The 19,401-nt window shown below is 43.2% G+C and overlaps 2 protein-coding genes across 2 annotated transcripts in view; both read left to right on the top strand.

Annotated features, from left to right (window-relative positions):
* Nucleotides 1-2,267: 2,267 nt before the first annotated feature.
* Nucleotides 2,268-5,256, top strand: LOC121583918 (ribosomal protein 63, mitochondrial). Its single transcript, XM_041899804.2, has 2 exons — nt 2,268-2,390; nt 4,762-5,256. Exon 2 carries the CDS (start codon nt 4,793-4,795, stop codon nt 5,102-5,104), a length of 312 nt encoding a protein of 103 aa, XP_041755738.1. The 5' UTR covers nt 2,268-2,390; nt 4,762-4,792; the 3' UTR covers nt 5,105-5,256.
* Nucleotides 5,257-5,347: 91 nt separating this feature from the next.
* LOC121583935 (potassium voltage-gated channel subfamily H member 1-like) overlaps nt 5,348-19,401 on the top strand; it is a 125,884-nt gene continuing 111,830 nt past the window's right edge. The window contains exons 1-5 of the mRNA XM_041899805.1: nt 5,348-5,914; nt 9,585-9,708; nt 17,583-17,689; nt 18,116-18,244; nt 18,560-18,678. Of these exons, the coding sequence (XP_041755739.1) occupies nt 5,842-5,914; nt 9,585-9,708; nt 17,583-17,689; nt 18,116-18,244; nt 18,560-18,678 (552 nt within the window). The 5' untranslated portion in view covers nt 5,348-5,841. The remainder of the gene's footprint in view (nt 5,915-9,584; nt 9,709-17,582; nt 17,690-18,115; nt 18,245-18,559; nt 18,679-19,401) is intronic.

A 19,401-nucleotide genomic window follows, 5' to 3' on the forward strand; every position in this document is an offset into this window, starting at 1 on the left:
GCGGAATAGTGTATGTAGGGTTAGTTGGTAGGGCAATTTTCTTCCCTTTTCCCCATCCTTTTCCCTTCCCTTTTTGCGTCACAAAGTGAATTCACACTCCAGGCTGCTGAGGGTAGGACGGCACATAATAATGGCTGGAAAGGAGCGAATAGAATGGCATCAAAAACATGGAACCCATGTTTAGCCTCCCGAGTGGCGCAGTGGTCTAAGGCACTGCATTGCAGCGCTAGCTGTGCCACTAGAGATCCTGGTTCGAATCCAGGCTCTGTCGTAGCTGGCCGCGACCGGGAGACCCATGGGGCGGCGCACAATGGGCCCAGCGTTGTCCAGGGGAAGGAATGGCCAGCAGGGATGTAGCTCAGTTGGTAGAGCATGGCGTTTGCAACGCCAGGGTTGTGGGTTCGATTCCCACGGGGGGTCAGTATGAAAAATAAAAAAAACAATGTATGCACTCACTGTAAGTTGCTCTGGATAAGAGTGTCTGCTAAATGACTGAAAATGTAGTAGTGGTGTATTTGATACCATTCCACAAACCTGTCCTCCCCAATTAAGGTGCCACCAACCTCCTGTGGCGGAAACCCAGGGCTAGATAAAATAAATAGCTAAATTAATAAGGAAGCCGTTCTACATCCCGAGGGGTTTTTGCTGATTGTATGGAGATTGTGACAGCGTCCTTTGAGAAGGTAAGAACAAGATGTATGTCAGGAGAAGTGCAGTATTATCATATGGAGACGTATACTTGGAACACGGAGGAGGAATGGAGGGAAAAAGAGAGGCAGAGGAGGTCTAAGCGAGAGAGGGAGGAAGAGGGTGAGCTTGAGTCTGTAAAAAATCTTGGAAAAAAGGGAGATGGTTTGTTAAAGAAGAATGGTAGAAAGTGTAAGCAGAGTGAGCTGAAGACAGGAAGAGAAATGGAAGTGAATGAGGGCTTAGTATTGGAGGTGGGAGGTGTGGTGAAGGTCTCAGAGCCCGAGGCTTGCACCGAGGGTCAGGATAAAGATGAGTCTTTGACAGTAGGAGTGAAGTTTTGGGAAAAAGTGGACCCTTGCCTTTTGGCTAATCCATTTGTGGTTTCAGGGTGGGTGAAAACAGAGTTGGGTGCTGTGGAATCGGTGAGGGTAACCAGAAGTGGTCTTGTGAAAGTTGTTTGTGTTTCTGCTGGTCAGAGGGATCAGGTGCTCCGTGTTAAATGAATGGGGGCAAGAGATGTGAATAGTTTTTTCTCTCAAGAAAAGGGCGCCATTGAAAAGAGTGATTACTGGGGTAGCGGTAAATGTGAAAGTTGACCAACTGAAGGGGAAGATTCCCGGTGTTTGTGATGCTTGTTGTTTGGTGCGACGTAGACAGGGTGGCGTGAGTGGTGAAACAAAAGTCGTTGTTTTGAGTTTAGATGTTGAGTCTTTGCCCGACAAAGTGATGTTAGGATATATAAGTTATCCTGTACGAGCTTTTGTGCCGAATACATTACGTTGTTACAGGTGTCAAGCTTATGGGCATGTGGCAGCAGTGTGTAGGAGGAAGGTTCCTAGGTGTGAGAAGTGTGCAGAAGGGCATGAGACAAAGGAATGTGTAGCATTGGGGAAAGTAGTGATATGTGTTAATTGTAGGGGTGCCCATGGGGCTGGGGATCAGAAATGTCCGCTGCGAGAGGCAGGCTGAGATTTCCAGGGTTAGAGTAGTGCAGAAGTTGTCATATGCTGAGGCAGTGAAGAAAGTGGAGGAAGATGGGTAAAGGGGGAAGGATCCTGAGAGGAGTGGTGTGAGTAGTATATCTGTACCAGTACAGAGGGATAGGCCAACAAGTGATATATGTTTCAGTAAGATTGGATTTTTAGCATTTATAGCAATGGTTATCAGCTGTACTGCAGGGATGGAACGTAAGTCGCAGAAAATGAAAATGTATGCACTCATTAACTGTAAGTCGCTCTGGATAAGAGCGTCTGCTAAATGACTAAAATGTAAAATGTAAATGTAAAATTGAGGTTGTGGTGGCAGCTGCAGAGAGGTATTTGGGTGTGTGAGACTCTACGTCAGAATAGTTACAGGGTTTGTTAAGTGGTGGTATTTTGTATTATTTTGTATTATTTTTTTATTTCGTGTGAGCGTAGTGTTAGATGGTAGGGTATTTGTTCATTTATTTTTTCAAGCAAAGTACAAGGTAATTATACTCCAGTCTAGTAGGTGGCGGTAATGCAACATTTATTGGATGCCACTTGAGTGTGACCGAACTCACACTCCAGTACAGTAGGTGGCGATCCGCCGATACACATTTAAAGAAGAAGAATATGTCTTTGAGACTGACTCGGGGTCACGTTTTCAAGAGTTAGCTAGCTACATGAAGACAACTTCAATATTGCTGGATTTGGACAACAATTTCTCGTAACTAACAGGTAATCCAAATGAAATGGAGCGAGGACCAATTTTCCAGCCAATTCATGCAAAACGCGTTTGTAACGTTAGCTAGTGTAGTAGCTAACGTTAGTTGGTTAGCTAGTAGCTAGCTAGCTACCGAATAGCTAGTAGTAGCAGAGATTTAAACCAGAAATACTTTAATTTGTTAAACTATTTCTGTTTAAACTATGTGCTAGTAACAGTGGCTAGTACTAACATGTATCCATCCCCACTTTGATAAACATAGGTATTTAACGTTACATACTTTTATAGTTTCAATTATTTAATAGGCCTACATTGTTTTTTTTTAATCATGTTATATGTCTTCCCTGATTATTTGGATTAGTCTGAAAATATAATATATATTTTTATTTATTTAACCTTTATTTAACTAGACAAGTAATTTAAGAACAAATTATTATTTACAATGACGGCCTACCAAAAGGCAAAAGGCCTCCTGCGGGGACGGGGGCTGGGATTAAAAATATAGGACAAAATACACATCACGACAAGAGAGACAACACTACATAAAGAGAGACCTAAGACAACAACATAGCATGGCAACAACACATGACAACATAGCATGGCAGCAACACCACATGACAACAACATGGTAGCAACACAACATGGTAGCAGCACAAAACATGGTACAAACATTATCGGGCACAGACAACAGCACAAAGGGCAAGAAGGTAGAGACAACAATGCATCAAGCAGACACAACTGTCAGTGTCCATGATTGAGTCTTTGAATGAAGAGATGGAGATAACTGTCCAGTTTGAATAGACAACATGTCCATGAAATGTGGTGTTATCCAGAATTTTTGTTCATGCGCCGTTTGAGGGACAACTTCTGTGCATGCGCATCTAACGTTAGATGAAGTGTCTTTTGACATTTTAAATTTCTATTTGTAATCTAGCTAGCTAGCTACATTCCAGGGTATTTGAAGGAAGCCGAAATGCCATGAATATACCCATATCTCTCAATAGTAATGTTATAGTAAGTTCTTCATTACAATTTTAAACAAATCTATAACTCCAGGAGGGATTTTTTTTCTTCAATGCAATGATGAAATGACCACCATTGTTATGTTTTGCCACTGTAACACCAAAGATTGTGTATTATATTGAAAAAATAGTCGATTGGACAATGGAATTGGCAGAAGATGCATGTTTACGCTGCACTGCACTGGGGTGCGAACACAATCATGGTTACATTAAGACGGGTGGAGCCGGCGCGAGATATGGGTCGGAAAATGGTACCTCAATGCAGGGATGGGATATGCCACTCGAACTACTCCAAAATGTACCTTTATCCACACTGCTCCATTGAAGATTAAAGTACTGCTACTTTTTCCGGAGAACTTACCTTTTCGTCCTCATACTAGGTAGCAGTAGGCCCACAGCCATTCTGAAATGGCAGGTTCAGCCAATCAGCTCCTTTGTTGTTCAACGCGATGTGCCATTCCATAATGGCTACTGCTAGGGCAGTTTTCTGGGAAAACTAGCAGTATTTCAATCTTCTCAATGGAGCAATTTGGATAAAGGTAAAATTGAGTACAGTGGCATATCCCATCCCTGCATTGAGGTACGTCTTCCGACCCATATCTCACACCACCTCCATGGTGTCTTAATGTAACAATGATTGCGTTCTGACCCCAGTGCAGGTCAGTGTAAACAAGCATAACGGTAGGGTCGGTGTCTTCTGGCAAACAATGGAAATAAAGGTCTTCAAATATGGCAGGCAGGCGGAAGGAGGCGAGATCAGGTGGGACCATTCTAACCATTGAGAGGGCAGATACGTGTGAACAACAGGCCATAAAGATAGATAGAGGACTCATCTTTGTACCTGTACCATTATAGCGTCCGTGACAGTATGGGCAGCGCCATTGAGGCTATCTCCATTTTAAAGTAGTACATTTTATTCTTCATTGGCTGATTGCTGCCAACGCATAGGAGTTCCCACCTGTTGACTACTTTAAAATGGTGGAAGCCCTCAATGTCCATTTTAAAGTCCGCTATAAAGTCGTAAAAAAAAATGTTGCAGAAATGCCACGTGCGTCCACTTATATCAGTGCATTCGTAACTACCTAACCATTACCAAACTTATAAATTAGATCAATAATAGATTAATAAGCCTTACGCAGCACATTAGCAACTACATTTTTTGTTGACCCTATTTGACACTCATTGATCTCCAAACAAAACAAAAAATCACTTCGTGGGCTTATTTTTTGTGGAAAGATTTTTGGCGGAGTAAAACCTCTCGCTTTGCCTCTTCCTCTCTGATAACACCAATGTTCCTCTCCTGTTAGATGGAGCCAATACACTAACGGGTTTTCTCTTTCTATCATGTAACCTATAAATCCAGGACTTGCTGAGAAGAACACACATCCTTCACCATGTTCCTCACCATGGCCCTGCTGAGGAAAGGCATCTCTGGCAAGCAGTGGATCGGGAAGTACCGCCGGCCGCGTGCCATCACCTGGCAGATGAAACGCAACATGCTGGTGCACCTGGAGCGCGAGGCGGAGAACGAGTACTGGATCTCCCGACCGTACATGACCACAGAGCAGGAGAGAGGACACGCCGCCGAGCGCAGAGCACAGAACTGGCTCAAAATTAAGGAGACCAAGTTTCAAACGTTTCCAGAACATAAGTATATTGCAGATCATCTAAGTCACCTCAACACGACCAAGACATGGTCAAGTTAATGAGGAGGAAGTATTGACTTTGTGTAGGGGGATGGAGAGGGGGCATGCATGTTTACTGCCATTTGACTCCTGTGTGTCTTAATGTATGTAATGTATATGAACTATGGAGTGTTGGAAATTATATCATAAAGCAAGATCTTATTTGAAAACGACCAGTTCTTTGCTTTATAATACATGTCAAATGGTCTTGTGCATATATTAGTGAGTCTCATAGTCTCAAACCCCTCTGGGACCACCAGATGTTTCACAATTTTGTTGTAGGCCTGATTTTAGTGTAAAGGAGGTCATGTTGCTTGCTTAGCGAGTACCATGGACCTCTGCATCTCAAACACACATGTCCGCCTTCCTGAAGTGTCAACGCGAGTCGTGCCACCGCAAAGCTATACCGTATATCTCCGGCAGATGGCGCTAGAAGTTTGAATGCGGAACCACCAGTTTTGGGGTACCACCAGTCAGGCGCGCTCAAGCAAGCGCGGAGAATTCCCCAGATGCGCGTCGCGACGAGCTGTAAACGCTTTATTCGACTTCGCACACGCTTGCTCAACAGGGGGTGCGCAGCCAGCGACTGCGAAAAGTCTTTGTAGCAGTAGCAGCTAGATGAACCCTTTACCTAAAGCTCACTCACTCAGTACAGATAAAAGGGACCATGAAGACAGCCGTCTGGAGTTATCTTTTTGCGGACAGTATCCAGCCCCACCGACCGCTCTCACACACGGACGACTGAATGACGAGCAAGGATGGCCGGAGGAAGGAGAGGACTTGTAGCCCCTCAAAACACTTTTTTAGAAAATATTGTCAGACGATCTAACGGTAAGGATCTTGCACACGTGAGATGCGCTATGCCTATGATAATTCTCTTGAGGATGGAGTAGCCAAAAAAAACAAAAACATGTTAGGGTGTTAAATCATCGATGAATCTTACCCTCTTTGGCATGTAAAAACGCATAAGAATGGCGAGGGTCGAGAAACTGCGAGATCTTTCTCCGTTAACATCGTCGTGACTTCAGAATAATCATAAAACAATTTCCATCTCCTTTGAATCATTTGTGGTCAATTTTCAAACGTAAATGTTTAGTAAAAGTTTGTATGGTAGTCTGAACTTATTAATGGAATGAAATGGATAGGCTTCAACTAGGTTATTTGTCTGGCACATTTCTCTTGTTTACAGTCAGGCTTGGGCACATGCTATTCACAGAAAGTCGCATCCTATTTTATCTCGTGCACATGGATTCAGCTGTGACACACAATTTGGGAAATTATGCAGTTTAAAAATAGCCAAGGCTGTTTCTCGCTAGTCGGCCTATAATGAAGTAAAGAGAAAATAACTTGAATACATTTTATTTCATATACTTCATAAAATTAGAATTGCACTTTGTTTGGCCTGTCGGTTCATTGTGATTTAGCAAAGTTACAGAAAACTACTTTTAGTTCAAAAGCTCAAAGAACGTGTATAACTCTGTCCTCGTGAAATAGTATCCAAAAATCACTCAAATAAAACATAACAGTTTGCATGAAAGAAGTTTGTCACTGTCACTTTAACCATTTTTCTTTTTAACTTTTCAGTATGGACATTATCACATAGACAGACAGGTATAAACCAAACCCATGTATTGGAGTGCTGCTCATGTTTTTTCCCCTAATCTCATGCTCTATTAACTCTGTACTATGTTTGTTGTTCTGTACCAATTTATGTTAATTTACAAAGCAAATTAATTCAAGTCTATGACATAGGCTTAACATCCTGGCCTGTTGGATGGATACCTATACTTTCCCCCCACCTGTTCTCTTTTTATTTAACATCAACTTCTATTAATTTGGGGTCACAAACACTACCCAGCTAAAGTTTCGAAAAACGTTCTGTGTTAGCTGGGTTGTAACTGTTTGTTACTGGTAATTCAATTCCTAGGACGCTTGTTCTTTGTTGGGGCATAGATAACTGATGCTTAGCTACCCATCAGTGATGGCATCCTACTGTTGTTTTAAAAGCCATTGTAAAATAACAAATGTTGGCATGGAACGTTCTACTTCATAGTACTGTGGTTGTGTTTGTGTCAGTAATGTTACTGTTTGTCTTCATTTAGCTTGGTGAAGTTTGTAGTTTGGTAGGATAGTGTGTGTAGTTTGTGTGTTTTTTATTGTTGGGTAGCACATGTAGTTTGTGTTTTGTTCCCATTCCATGTTGATGATGAGTGACATTTTGACACCACAGATGGAACATACTTTATTATTTAGTAAGCTACTGCTGCTGTACCAAGCACGTCTTTCATAATACCAGGTTGATTTTATGTACTGGCTTTTTTTCTAACAACAATGTGAACAACATATTGTGTGTGCAATAGTGGGAGGAACCAATTTATTTAAAAAACAATCTATATTCTCTGTGTGAGAGAGAGACAGTCAGTCCCCTAATCTCATAGCCGACAGGCCAGAAGCCTCCAGAGAGTTAGAGACAAGGAGACAGAACTGAAGCATGTAGCGTGTCTTTTAAATCTTTTATGGTATGAAATATTTATGGTATGAAATGTTTGTCAGTGTAGCTCTTGAGGCTCCACATACACAGCTACAGTATTCTTATCCTATTCCCACTTTCCCTGGATTCTAAGGCATTGTGTGTGTTTGTGTGTGAGAAAGAGAGAGAGAGAATGTGTGTGTGTGTGTGTGAGAAAGAGCGAGAGAATGTGTGTGCGTGTTCACGCGCCTGTGTGTGGTGTGTGTGTTGCTTCAGAGGATTGGAGTGAAGCTAAGAGTTTCCCTTTGAACATGCAGAATAACAGAGATCATTGGCAGTGTAGTGAGGCGGCAGGTAGCCTAGCGGTTAAGAGCATTGAGCCTGTAACTGAAAGGTCGCTGGTTCGATACCCCGAGCCGACTAGGTGAAAAATCTGTCTGTGCCCATGAGCAAGGTACTTAACCCTAATTGCTCCTGTAAGTCGCTTTGGATAAGAGCATCTGCTAAATGACCTAAAATGTAAAATGCAGTGTATTCATAGTTATTACGCCCAACTCATATAGAGACAGGGATGTAACTACTGTGGTGTGAATGTATAGCTCCGACTTTGATGTTTTTCTTTCTTTGTGTGCTGAAGTCAGCAAAAGGTTAAATCAGGATTTTGTCCCTAAGATTTGGGAGTTTTCTATAATCCTTTGTCATAAATATCCTTAGAATTGCCACTGTATCTTCTCTCCCATAAACAATTGGTGGAACACAGCAATTAAACCACATGTCTGTGGAGTGTAGCTATTCCTGTGCATTTAAGTTGACTCTATGGTTGAACCTTTAGGTGCAGTCTTTCCTCGCTCTGTAGCTGTCTGAGTAGCTTCTATGTCAATAATTTGTGAACGGATCAAAAGCCAATTTGATCCTCATCACATTGAGTCATGTATTGTTGTCTTTTTAGAGCTTGCTTTTTCTCCCTTCCCATAAGCAATAATTCATACAAATGTGATATTATACATGTGCTATGTAGCTGCATAGAAACACTATCGTCAGTATAGCAACGTACTGTAGTAAGCTTCAGTGAGTCTGTGGCTGGGACAGACCAATGTTTCTATGCCGTTCTGTATATGAACGAATAGTTGTAGTCCTATATCTGAAGGGGTATTACATTACATAAGAGAAAGAAACAACAAACTATTATATTTTATAATCACCTGGTAGTATTTGTTAACCTTTAATGTCTATCATTTAGGTTCTCACAGAGGGTTAATGTAATGTTCTCTGTGAGAAATCATCAATTGTACCAGGAACACGTGGAGTGAGATTTTGACAGTGCTAAAAATGGTATCACTTTAAATACGCAGCATGATATTTCAAACCAAATCTACACTGTTTGATTTAAACCCTGCGTGGATTATCTCTACTTTCCCATAGGTACAATGAGTGGTTTTGAAATAAATGCTATTGTCGCCGGTGTTGGGAGTGACATCTCTTTTAACACAAGCTTCACATTTTTGTGCTGTCAAAATAAAGCCCTAGGTGTCATGCAGTGCTTACGTAGGCATTATGTCAGGCTTACGTAGGCATTATGACAGTCTTATGTATACCCCTTCAAGCCTAACTGACACTAACCCTCCCCACATGCAGTGCTTACTTACTCAGCATTAATGGTAAGGATGGTCTGAGACTGAGTACAGTATCCGTATGTGAAGGATCATTCTGCTACTCTGTTTTTACACTGTACTGTAGTGGCTTCCATCGTGCGATATGACTGTACTGTCGCCTGTCGATGTCGACCCTGGGTTGGTGTCAACACCATTTCACTTCAGTTTTTTATTAGTTATTTAATTAATGTATTTTGATTTTTTTTCCAAGTCTATTTGAATTTCAATTCAGTTCCTAATCATGACTGTACTGAAATGCAATTTATCCCAATCCTGCTCCTCTCTTCTCCCCATCCTGCGTAATGTGTTGTAGATAACTGTGACCAATCACCAACGGGTGAGCCTTACCTCCTTCTCTGTTCCCCCTCATCTTTGACAGATACTAATTTTGTCCTTGGGAATGCTCAGATCGTGGACTGGCCCATCGTCTACAGCAACGATGGCTTCTGCAAGCTGTCGGGGTACCACAGGGCGGAAGTCATGCAGAAGAGCAGCACATGCAGGTACAGTACACTGCCTTTCATCTGTTTTTGTAGATATCTAATTTATTGAACAGCAACAATGAACACTGAGGTATTGTGGTTCTTGTTCTTGGTCTTCTTCTTCAGCTCATTTTACTCCCATAGTTCCTAATTTACATAATTATTTTCAGATACTGTAGATTCAATCACCAGATTCTTTTTTTTCAGCCCACCAGCATTATAAAATGATGCAAAGATCCCTGGAATAAAAATTACATTGAAAAGGAAAATAGAGGAAAACAAGAGAATCACCTTTCCCTGCCAAACCAAAGCCCATACTTTACAGCTAATTCCACTGTGTTTATCCCAGCCAGCAAACAAGAAGAAATAAACCCCTATTAAGAATAAAATAGACTGAAATCACTCTTCAGACTCTCCCAAAGTGACTTAGTTCCATTTCATCGAGCTCTGCGTGCTCCAAACAAAGCTGGATTAGTTGTTGTTGTGTGAAAAACCATGGGTGTTTTAAAGCTCTTTTTACACATTTGATCATCGCTGGGAGGTAGCTATTGTTTTCCTTTCCACATTTAAGGTACCATGCTCCCTTCTTTAAGTTCAAACTAAAGTTCTGAGAACATTAAGCACATCTTGCATACAAAAACAACTTGCCACCAATACCCTTTTCACACTACTGAGCCAAGCCGAACCAAACCAACGTGTACTGGGCTGGCCTGGTTATGCATCCACCATAGTTGCTGGAACTGTGTTGGAAAGGACAACGTGAAAAGAAATCACCTGAGTCAGCACAGTGTGGTTTGAGGTCGGCCCTATAGTGTGAATCAGACACAACAATTCCGGAACCTTAAGGTAACCACTTTTTGTTTGAAGCCAACAGTCTTAGGGAGATTTTTATTTATTTTTATTTAACCAGGTAAGCCAGTTGAGAACAAGTTCTCATTTACAACTGCGACCTGGCTAAGATAAAGCAATGCAGTGCGGAAAAAACAACAACAACACAGAGTTACATATGGAATAAACAAAACGTATAGTCAATAACACAATAGAAAATCTATATACAGTGTGTGCAAATGTAGTAAGTTATGGAGGTAAGGCAATAAATAGGCCATAGTGCAAAATAATTACAATTATAATTTAGTATTAACACTGGAGTGATAGGTGTGCAGAAGATGATGTGCAAATAGAGATACTGGGGTGCAAATTAGCAAAATAAATAACAATGTAAATAACAATATGGGGATGAGGTAGTTGGGTGGGCTAATTACAGATGGGCTGTGTACAGGTGCAGTGATCGGTAAGCTGCTCTGACAACTGATGCTTAAAGATAGTGAGGGAGATAAGTGTCTCCAGCTTCAGAGATTTTTGCAGTTCGTTCCAGTCATTTGCGACCAAAGGAGGTGTTGGCTTTGGGGATGACCAGTGAGATATACCTGCTGGAACGCATACTACGGGTGGGTGTTGCTATGGTGACCAATGAGCTAAGATAAGGCGGGGATTTGCCTAGAAGGGATTTATAGATGACCTGGAGCCAGTGGGTTTGGCGACGAATATGTAGTGAGGGCCAGCCAATGAGAGCGTACAGGACACAATGGTGGGTAGTATATGGGGCTTTGGTGACAAAACGGATGGCACTGTGATAGACTACATCCAATTTGTGTTGGAAGCTATTTTGTAAATGACATCGCCGAAGTCAAGGATCGGTAGGATAGTCAGTTTTACGAGGGCATGTTTAGCAGCATGAGTGAAGGAGGCTTTGTTGCGAAATAGGAAGCCGATTCTAGATTTAACTTTGGATTGGAGATGCTTAATGTGAGTCTGGAAGGAGAGTTTACAGTCTAACCAGACACCTAGGTAGTTGTCCACATATTCTAAGTCAGAGCCGCAGAGAGTAGTGATTCTAGTCGGGCAGGCGGGTGCAAGCAGTGTTCGATTGAAGAGCATGCATTTAGTTTTACTAGCGTTTAAGAGCAGTTGGAGGCCACGGAAGGAGTGTTGTATGGCATTGAAGCTCGTTTGGAGGTTTGTTAACACAGTGTCCAATGAAGGGCCAGATGTATACAAAATGGTGTCGTCTGCATAGAGGTGATTCTGAGAGTCACCAGCAGCAAGAGCGACATCATTGATTTGCACAGAGAATAGAGTTGGCCCGAGAATTGAACCCTGTGGCACCCCCATAGAGACTGCCAGAGGTCCAGACAACAGGCCCTCCGATTTGACACATTGAACTCTATCTGAGAAGTAGTTGGTGAACCAGGCGAGGCAGTCATTTGAGAAACCAAGGCTATTTAGTCTGCCAATAAGAATGCGGTGATTGACAGAGACAAAAGCCTTGGCCAGGTCAATGAAGATGGCTGCACAGTACTGTCTTTTATCGATCGCGGTTATTATATCGTTTAGGACCTTGAGCGTGGCTGAGGTACACCCATGACCAGCTCGGAAACCAGATTGCATAGCAGAGAAGGTACGGTGGGATTCTAAATGGTCGGTGATCTGTTTGTTAACTTGGCTTTCAAATACTTTCGAAAGGCAGGGCAGGATGGATATAGGTCTGTAACAGTTTGGATCTAGAGTGTCACCCCCTTTGAAGAGGGGGATGACCGTGGCAGCTTTCCAATACTGGGGATCTCAGACGATACGAAAGAGAGGTTGAACAGGCTGGTGATAGGGGTTGCGACAATTTTGGCGGCTAATTTTAGAAAGAAAGGGTCCAGATTGTCTAGCCCAGCTGATTTGTAGGGGTCCAGATTTTGCAGCTCTTTCAGAACATCAGCTATCTGAATTTGGGTGAAGGAGAAGCGGGGGGGGGGGCATGGGCAAGTTGCAGCGGAGGGTGCAGAGCTGGTGGCCAGGGTAGGGGTAGCCAGGTGGAAAGCATGGCCAGCCGTAGCAAAATGCTTGTTGAAATTTTTGATTATCGTAGATTTATCTGTAGTGACAGTGTTTCCTAGCCTCAGTGCAGTGGGCAGCTGGGAGGAGGTGCTCTTATTCTCCATGGACTTCACAGTTTCCCAAAACTTTTTGGAGTTAGTGCTACAGGATGCACATTTCTGTTTGAAAAAGCTAGCCTTTGCTTTCCTAACTGCTTGTGTATATTGGTTCCTGACTTCCCTGAAAAGTTGCATATCGCGGGGGCTGTTCGATGCTAATGCCGTACGCCACAGGATGTTTTTGTGCTGGTCAAGGGCAGTCAAGTCTGGGGTGAACCAGGGGCTAGTTCTGAATTTTTTCAATGGGTCATGCTTATTTAAGATGGAGAGGAAAGCACTTTTAAAGAACAACCAGGCATCCTCTACTGACGGAATGAGGTCAATATCCATCCAGGATACCCGGGCCAGGTCAATTAGAAAGGCCTGCTCGCTGAAATGTTTTAGGGAGTGTTTGACATTGATGAGGGGTGGTCGTTTGACCGTGGACCCATTACGGATGCAGGCAATGAGGCAGTGATTGCTGAGATCCTGGTTGAAGACAGCGGGGGTGTATTTAGAGGGTAAATTAGTCAGGATGATATCTGAGGGTGCCCATGTTAACAGATTTAGGGTTGTACTTGGTAGGTTCCTTGATAATTTGTGTGAGATTGAGGGCATCTAGTTTAGATTGTAAGACGGCCGGGGTGTTAAGCATATCCCAGTTTAGGTCACCAAGCAATACGAACTCTGAGGATAGATGGGGGGCAATCAATTCACATATGGTGTTCAGGGCACAGTTGGGGGCTGAGCGGGGTCTGTAACAAGCAGCAACAGTGAGAGACTTATTTCTGGAAAGGTGGATTTTTAGAAGTAGAAGCTCAAACTGTTTGGGCACAGACCTGGATAGTATGATAGAGCTCTGCAGGCTATCTCTACAGTAGATTGCAACTCTCCCCCCCTTTGGCAGTTCTATCTAGACGGAAAATGTTGTAGTTGGGAATGGACATTTCTGAATCTTTGGTGGCCTTCCTAAGCCAGGATTCAGACACTGCTAGAACATCAGGGTTGGCTGAGTGTGCTAACGCAGTGAATAACTCAAATTTAGGGAGGAGGCTTCTGATGTTAACATGCAAGAAACCAAGGCTTTTGCGATTACAGAAGTCAACAAATGATAGCGCCTGGGGAGCAGGAGTGATAGTGGGGGCTACAGTGCCTGGGTTAACCTCTACATCACCAGAGGAACAGAGGAGGAGTAGAATAAGGATACGGCTAAAGGCTTTAAGAACTGGTCTTCTAGTGCGTTTTGTACAGAGAAAAAAAGGGGCCGATTTCCAGGCGTTGTAGAATAGATTCAGGGCATTATGTAGAGACAAGGATATGGAAGGATATGACTACAGTGGAGGTAAACCTAAGCGTTAGGTAAAGATGAAAGAGAGAGCATCACTGGAGGCACCGATTGAGCCGGTCTCCGCGTTTGTGGGGGGTGGGACAAAGGATCTATCTGAGACAGGTTGAGCAGGACTGGGGGCTCTACATTGAAAATGTACAGTTAGAACTAACTGAAACAGCAATAGGCAAGGCATATTGACATGGGAGATAGGCATAAAGCAGTCACAGGTGTTATTCGAGAGAGCTAAGACAACAGCTGATAATGGCAACGAAAGTTTGAGCTGAGGCTAAACAGATCAACAGGATGGGGTACCGTATAAAGGGAGCAGTTCAGTGGCTGCTACGTTACAAGCGAGCTGGAGGCACGGCTGTTGATTGCGTGTGCTAGCGGGCCGGGGCTAGCAGATGGATCTTCGTGGTCGTCGCAACGGGAAGCCTGTTGAAACCACATCAGACAATTACGTCGGCAGACCAGTCGTGATGGATCGGCGGGGCTCCGTGTCAACACTAGGAGGTCCCGTCCGGTTGACAGAGAGGTAGATAGCCGGGAGACGGGCCTGGCTCGAGGCTAGCTCAAGGCTAACTGGGGTTAGCTTCTGGACAGTGGTGATTAGTGGTGATTAGCCAACAACGACAACAGCCATTCGGTTGCAGCTACCTAGTTGCGATGATCCGGTGTTAAGGTCCAGTGATTCAGTGATTCCGGCAGACAATCTGATATGCTCTGGCTCGATAGCCCGATGTGCAGACTGTGCAGACTGGCCGATAATTGTTCAGGCTAGAGCTGGCTGGTAGGTAGTGCAGGCCACGGACAATGGTGAAGACCGCTAACGGTGGCTAATAGCAAGTAGCTAGTTAGCTGGCTAGTTTCAGCCAGAGGTTCTGGATAAAAATGTATGAAGAAATAATAGAATCCTTTCCACATTGGGTGAGATGTCGCATCCTTGCAGCTATTGTCCAATAAGAAATGCTTTTGTTCATTCTCTTTTGAAAAATGTTTTGCTACAGTGTGCGCTAATGAAGACAACCCAGTCTATAAGGCGCATGGTGTGTCGACATGTTCATGTCAGGAGTGATGTCAGATGAAGCCAACAGTCTTTGGGAGCCGTCGCGCCTTGATCCTTGCGAGCAGCCCCCAAAATACAGTCTCATTAGAATTACCCTGTTGTTCAAAGCTAACACAATTTTTTAGATGCACTGGAACAGACTGTACCTCAGGATGGCTGCAATCAGTGGTGTGAGACCAGAGTGTGTGTGCGTGCTGGTGCATGTTAACTGTACCTTGAAGATGGATATTTTGAGTATCAGATAATTAAAATGGATCAGTGTGCCAACAAAGGCCCTTAGATCATTGTTTCTCAACCTGGACCACTGGCCATTAAACATGATCAATCCAACCAATTAACTAATCATCAAGCCCTTAACTGCATCTCAGTGCTAGAGGCGTCACTACAGACCCTGGTTCGATTCCAGGCTGTATCACAATCCGGCCGTGATTGGGAGTCCCAGAGGGCGGCGCACAATTAGTCCAGCGTCGGCCGGGGTAGGCCATCATTGTAAATCAGAATTTGTTCTTTTACATTTACGTCATTTAGCAGATGCTCTTATCCAGAGCGACTTACAGTTTAGTCACATTATTATTATTATTTATTTTTTTCATACCCCCTGTGGGATACAAACCCACAACCCTGGCGTTGCAAACGCCATGCTCTATCAACTGAGCTACATCCCTGCCGGCCATTCCCTCCCCTACCCTGGACGACGCTGGGCCAATTGCACGCCGCCCCATGGGTCTCCCGGTCGAGGCCGGCTACGACAGAGCCTGGATTCGAACCAGGATCTCTAGTGGCACAGCTAGCACTGCGATGCAGTGCCTTAGACCACTGCGCCACTCGGGAGTTCTTAACTGACTAAATTAAATAAAGGGTTAAATAAAAATAAATAAAATAAAAACTAGTTGAGATGTGCTAGTGGTGGAACAGATCTAATACAGATGTGATAATTTAATTTGACTCTACATTCTATGGCAGCAGCAGGGGGCGAGAGAAATAGACAGAGAGAGTAGTAGACAGAGAAAGTTAAGAGTTAGAAGGACAGAAAAACTTAGAAAATGAGAGAGACATACAGTTGAAGTCGGATGTTTACATACACTTAGTAGGTTGGAGTCATTAAAACTCATTTTTCAACCACTCCACAAATTTCTTGTTAACAAACTATAGTTTTTGCAAGTCGGTTAGGACATCTACTTTGTGCATGACACAAGTAATTATTTCACTTATAATTCACTGTATCACAATTCCAGTGGGTCAGAAGTTTACATACACTAAGTTGACTGTGCCTTTAAACAGCTGGAAAAATTCCAGAAAATGATGTCATGGCTTTAGAAGCTTCTGATGATTGACATCATTTGAGTCAATTGGAGGTGTACCTGTGGATGTATTTCAAGGCCTACCTTCAAACTCAATGCCTCTTTGCTTGACATCATGGGAAACTCAAAAGAAATCAGCCAAGACCTCAGAAAGAAATATTGTAGACCTCCACAAGTCTAGTTCATCCTTCGGAGCAATTTCCAAATGCCTGAAGGTACTACGTTCATCTGTACAAACAATAGTACCCAAGTATAAACACCATGGGACCACACAGCTGTCATACCGCTCAGGAAGGAGATGCGTTCTGTCTCCTAGAGATGAACGTACTTTGGTGCGAAAAGTGCAAATCAATCCAAGAACAACAGCAAAGGACCTTGTGAAGATGCTGGAGGAAACAGGTACAAAAGTATCTATATCCACAGTAAAATGAGTCCTATATCGACATAACCTGAAAGGCCGCTCAGCAAGGAAGAAGCCACTGCTCCAAAACCAGACAATGATCCCAAGCATACTTCCAAAGTTGTGGCAAAATGGCTTAAGGACAACAAAGTCAAGGTATTGGAGTGGCCATCACAAAGCCCTGACCTCAATCCTGTAGAAAATGTGTGGGCAGAACTGAAAAGCGTGTGCGAGCAAGGAGGCCTACAAACCTCACTCAGTTACACCAGCTCTGTCAGGAGGAATGGGCCAAAATTCACCCAGCTTATTGAGGGAAGCTTGTAGAAGGCTACCCAAAACGTTTGACCCAAGTTAAACAATTTAAAGGCAATGTTACCAAATACTAATTGAGTGTATGTAAACTTCTGACCCACTGGGAATGTGATGAAATAAATAAAAGCTTGAATAAATCATTCTCTCTACTATTATTCTGACATTTCACATTCTTAAAATAAAGTGGTGAACCTAACTGACCTAAGACAGGGAATTTTTATTAGGATTAAGTGTCAGGAATTGTGAAAAACTGAGTTTAAATGTATTTGGCTAAGGTGTATGTAAACTTCCGACTTCAACTGTAAGTGAAACAGACAGAGAAGATTTCAGATAACTACATTGTTTGTGCAATCATAAGAAACATTGATAAACACTTCACACACAATAAGGCATTTCAAGAGACTACATTTACACAGCCTAATTTTACTACATTGCTGCACTCTAACATGTCTATGCTCTTGTTTTTGAATGCTACTGGGTGTCATTAAAAATGAACACTGTTGTTTTGCATTTGTGTTTCTAGCTTCATGTACGGGGAGCTCACAGACAAGGATACTAGCGAGAAAGTACGGCTAACGTTTGAAAACTACGAGATGAACTCGTTTGAAATACTAATGTATAAAAAAAACAGTAAGTACCAAGTGAATATGAAAAACAGCCTCTTATCATGCTAATGTATTCTGCCATTTCTTATGAATATGTACAATGATGTTCCAACGTCGACTGGAACAGTACTAACCCTGTAGATCATGGGCCGCATCCATAAAGCGTCTCATAGTAGGAGTGCTGATCTAGGATCAGTTTTGCCTTGTAGATCATAATGAATCAGTGGAGACCTGATCCTGGATCAGCACTCCTACTCTGACATGCTTTATGAATACAGGCCCAGTTATAACTTCCTGTCCCGCCAGCAGGGAGCTGGGTCTTTGAGCCCAGTTATAACCATGTGCTTTTTTCACAAATAAGTTTCTGTTGATGGCTGTATTCCCCATTTGACCGATTGTATCAAAGACTATTATAGATAAAGCTATAATAATGTATGTTCTCTCGTCTCAGGAACGCCGGTATGGTTCTTTGTGAAGATAGCCCCTATACGAAACGAACAGGAAAAAGTGGTGCTGTTTCTGTGCACCTTCAGTGACATCACAGCCTTTAAACAACCAATAGAAGATGAAACTTCGAAAGGTGAGTGACAGAGTTTGTAAGTGGCAACAAAGGATGTGGTCCCATTTACTTGAATAGTCCCCTACAGATGTGCAAGTCATAAAAAGCTTTTTGACTACGTTTTACAATAAAGTATTATAATAACGTTATGTGTTTCGTCTAAAGCCCTCATCAGGGTACTGCTTTAAATCGAAACACATTGTTTTTATTAATAATAACACTCTGGTTAATTCATAAATTCAATCTTGGTCTTCCTTTGCAAAGCTATTAGTACATTCTCATTATTTTCACACAGACTACTAACCCCAAAACCCTTTTCTTGCCTCGTGCTCTCAGGTTGGGGGAAGTTTGCCCGGCTAACTCGTGCTCTGACCAGCAGTAGAGGGGTGTTACAGCAGCTACAGCCTACTGTACACAAGGGAGAGAACGTTCACAAGCACTCCCGCCTAGCTGAGGTACGCTAATATTTATGTCTATTGTACGTGTTTATAACTACACTGATAAAGCTAGGGCATTTGTGTGTGTGTGTGTGTGTGTGTGTGTGTGTGTATGTGTGTGTGTGTGTGTATGCGCCATTCCATTTGGTTATGGTGGAGGCATGTGCCCCTGTGCTGTGAATCCATTTGTCTCTGTCCTTTTTTGTGATTATAGAGATGCACTGAAATGATAACTGTCACGATTCAGACAGACGACCAGAGGACCACAATTGCGTCACACCAGAAAGTTTATTAAACTTAAGGGAAAAGGGAAGTAGGGAGTGAATGAAGGCTCCAGGGGTAACAGGGATCCCGTCCAATGCGCTGGGTCTGTGCCCCCCCCAGTGGCAGCGATGCGTCCTATGAAGCCGGTGGTGGGTGGTCCAGAAGTCCTGGGGGGAGACACAGACACAACAGGGCGGAATGAAACCAGGCAGCAGTACAGTTCAAGGGAAATCCAAAATACGTAGTAGCAAGGCAGAAGGCTGGTCAGAGTTACCGGGATTGAAGAGTAGTCAGGAGTCGTAATGGCAGAAGCAGGTCTGGATCTCCTGAGGCAGAAGAGTATCCAAAAAACAGGCAGGTCCGGGGTCACAAAACCAGGGTGAGCCAGAAGCGCGAGCAAACAGGTTCCCGGTGTGAGCTTTGCAGACGATCTGACACCGGAGAGCTGAAAGACAGGGCCTTAAATACTGGGAGAGG

Source organism: Coregonus clupeaformis, chromosome 1 (genome assembly GCF_020615455.1).
Source record: "Coregonus clupeaformis isolate EN_2021a chromosome 1, ASM2061545v1, whole genome shotgun sequence".
Lineage (NCBI taxonomy): Eukaryota > Metazoa > Chordata > Actinopteri > Salmoniformes > Salmonidae > Coregonus > Coregonus clupeaformis.

Excerpts from the sequence above, each read along its gene's own strand:
- LOC121583918 (XM_041899804.2), top strand. The coding sequence starts at position 4,793 with ATGTTCCTCACCATGGCCCTGCTGAGGAAAGGCATCTCTGGCAAGCAG.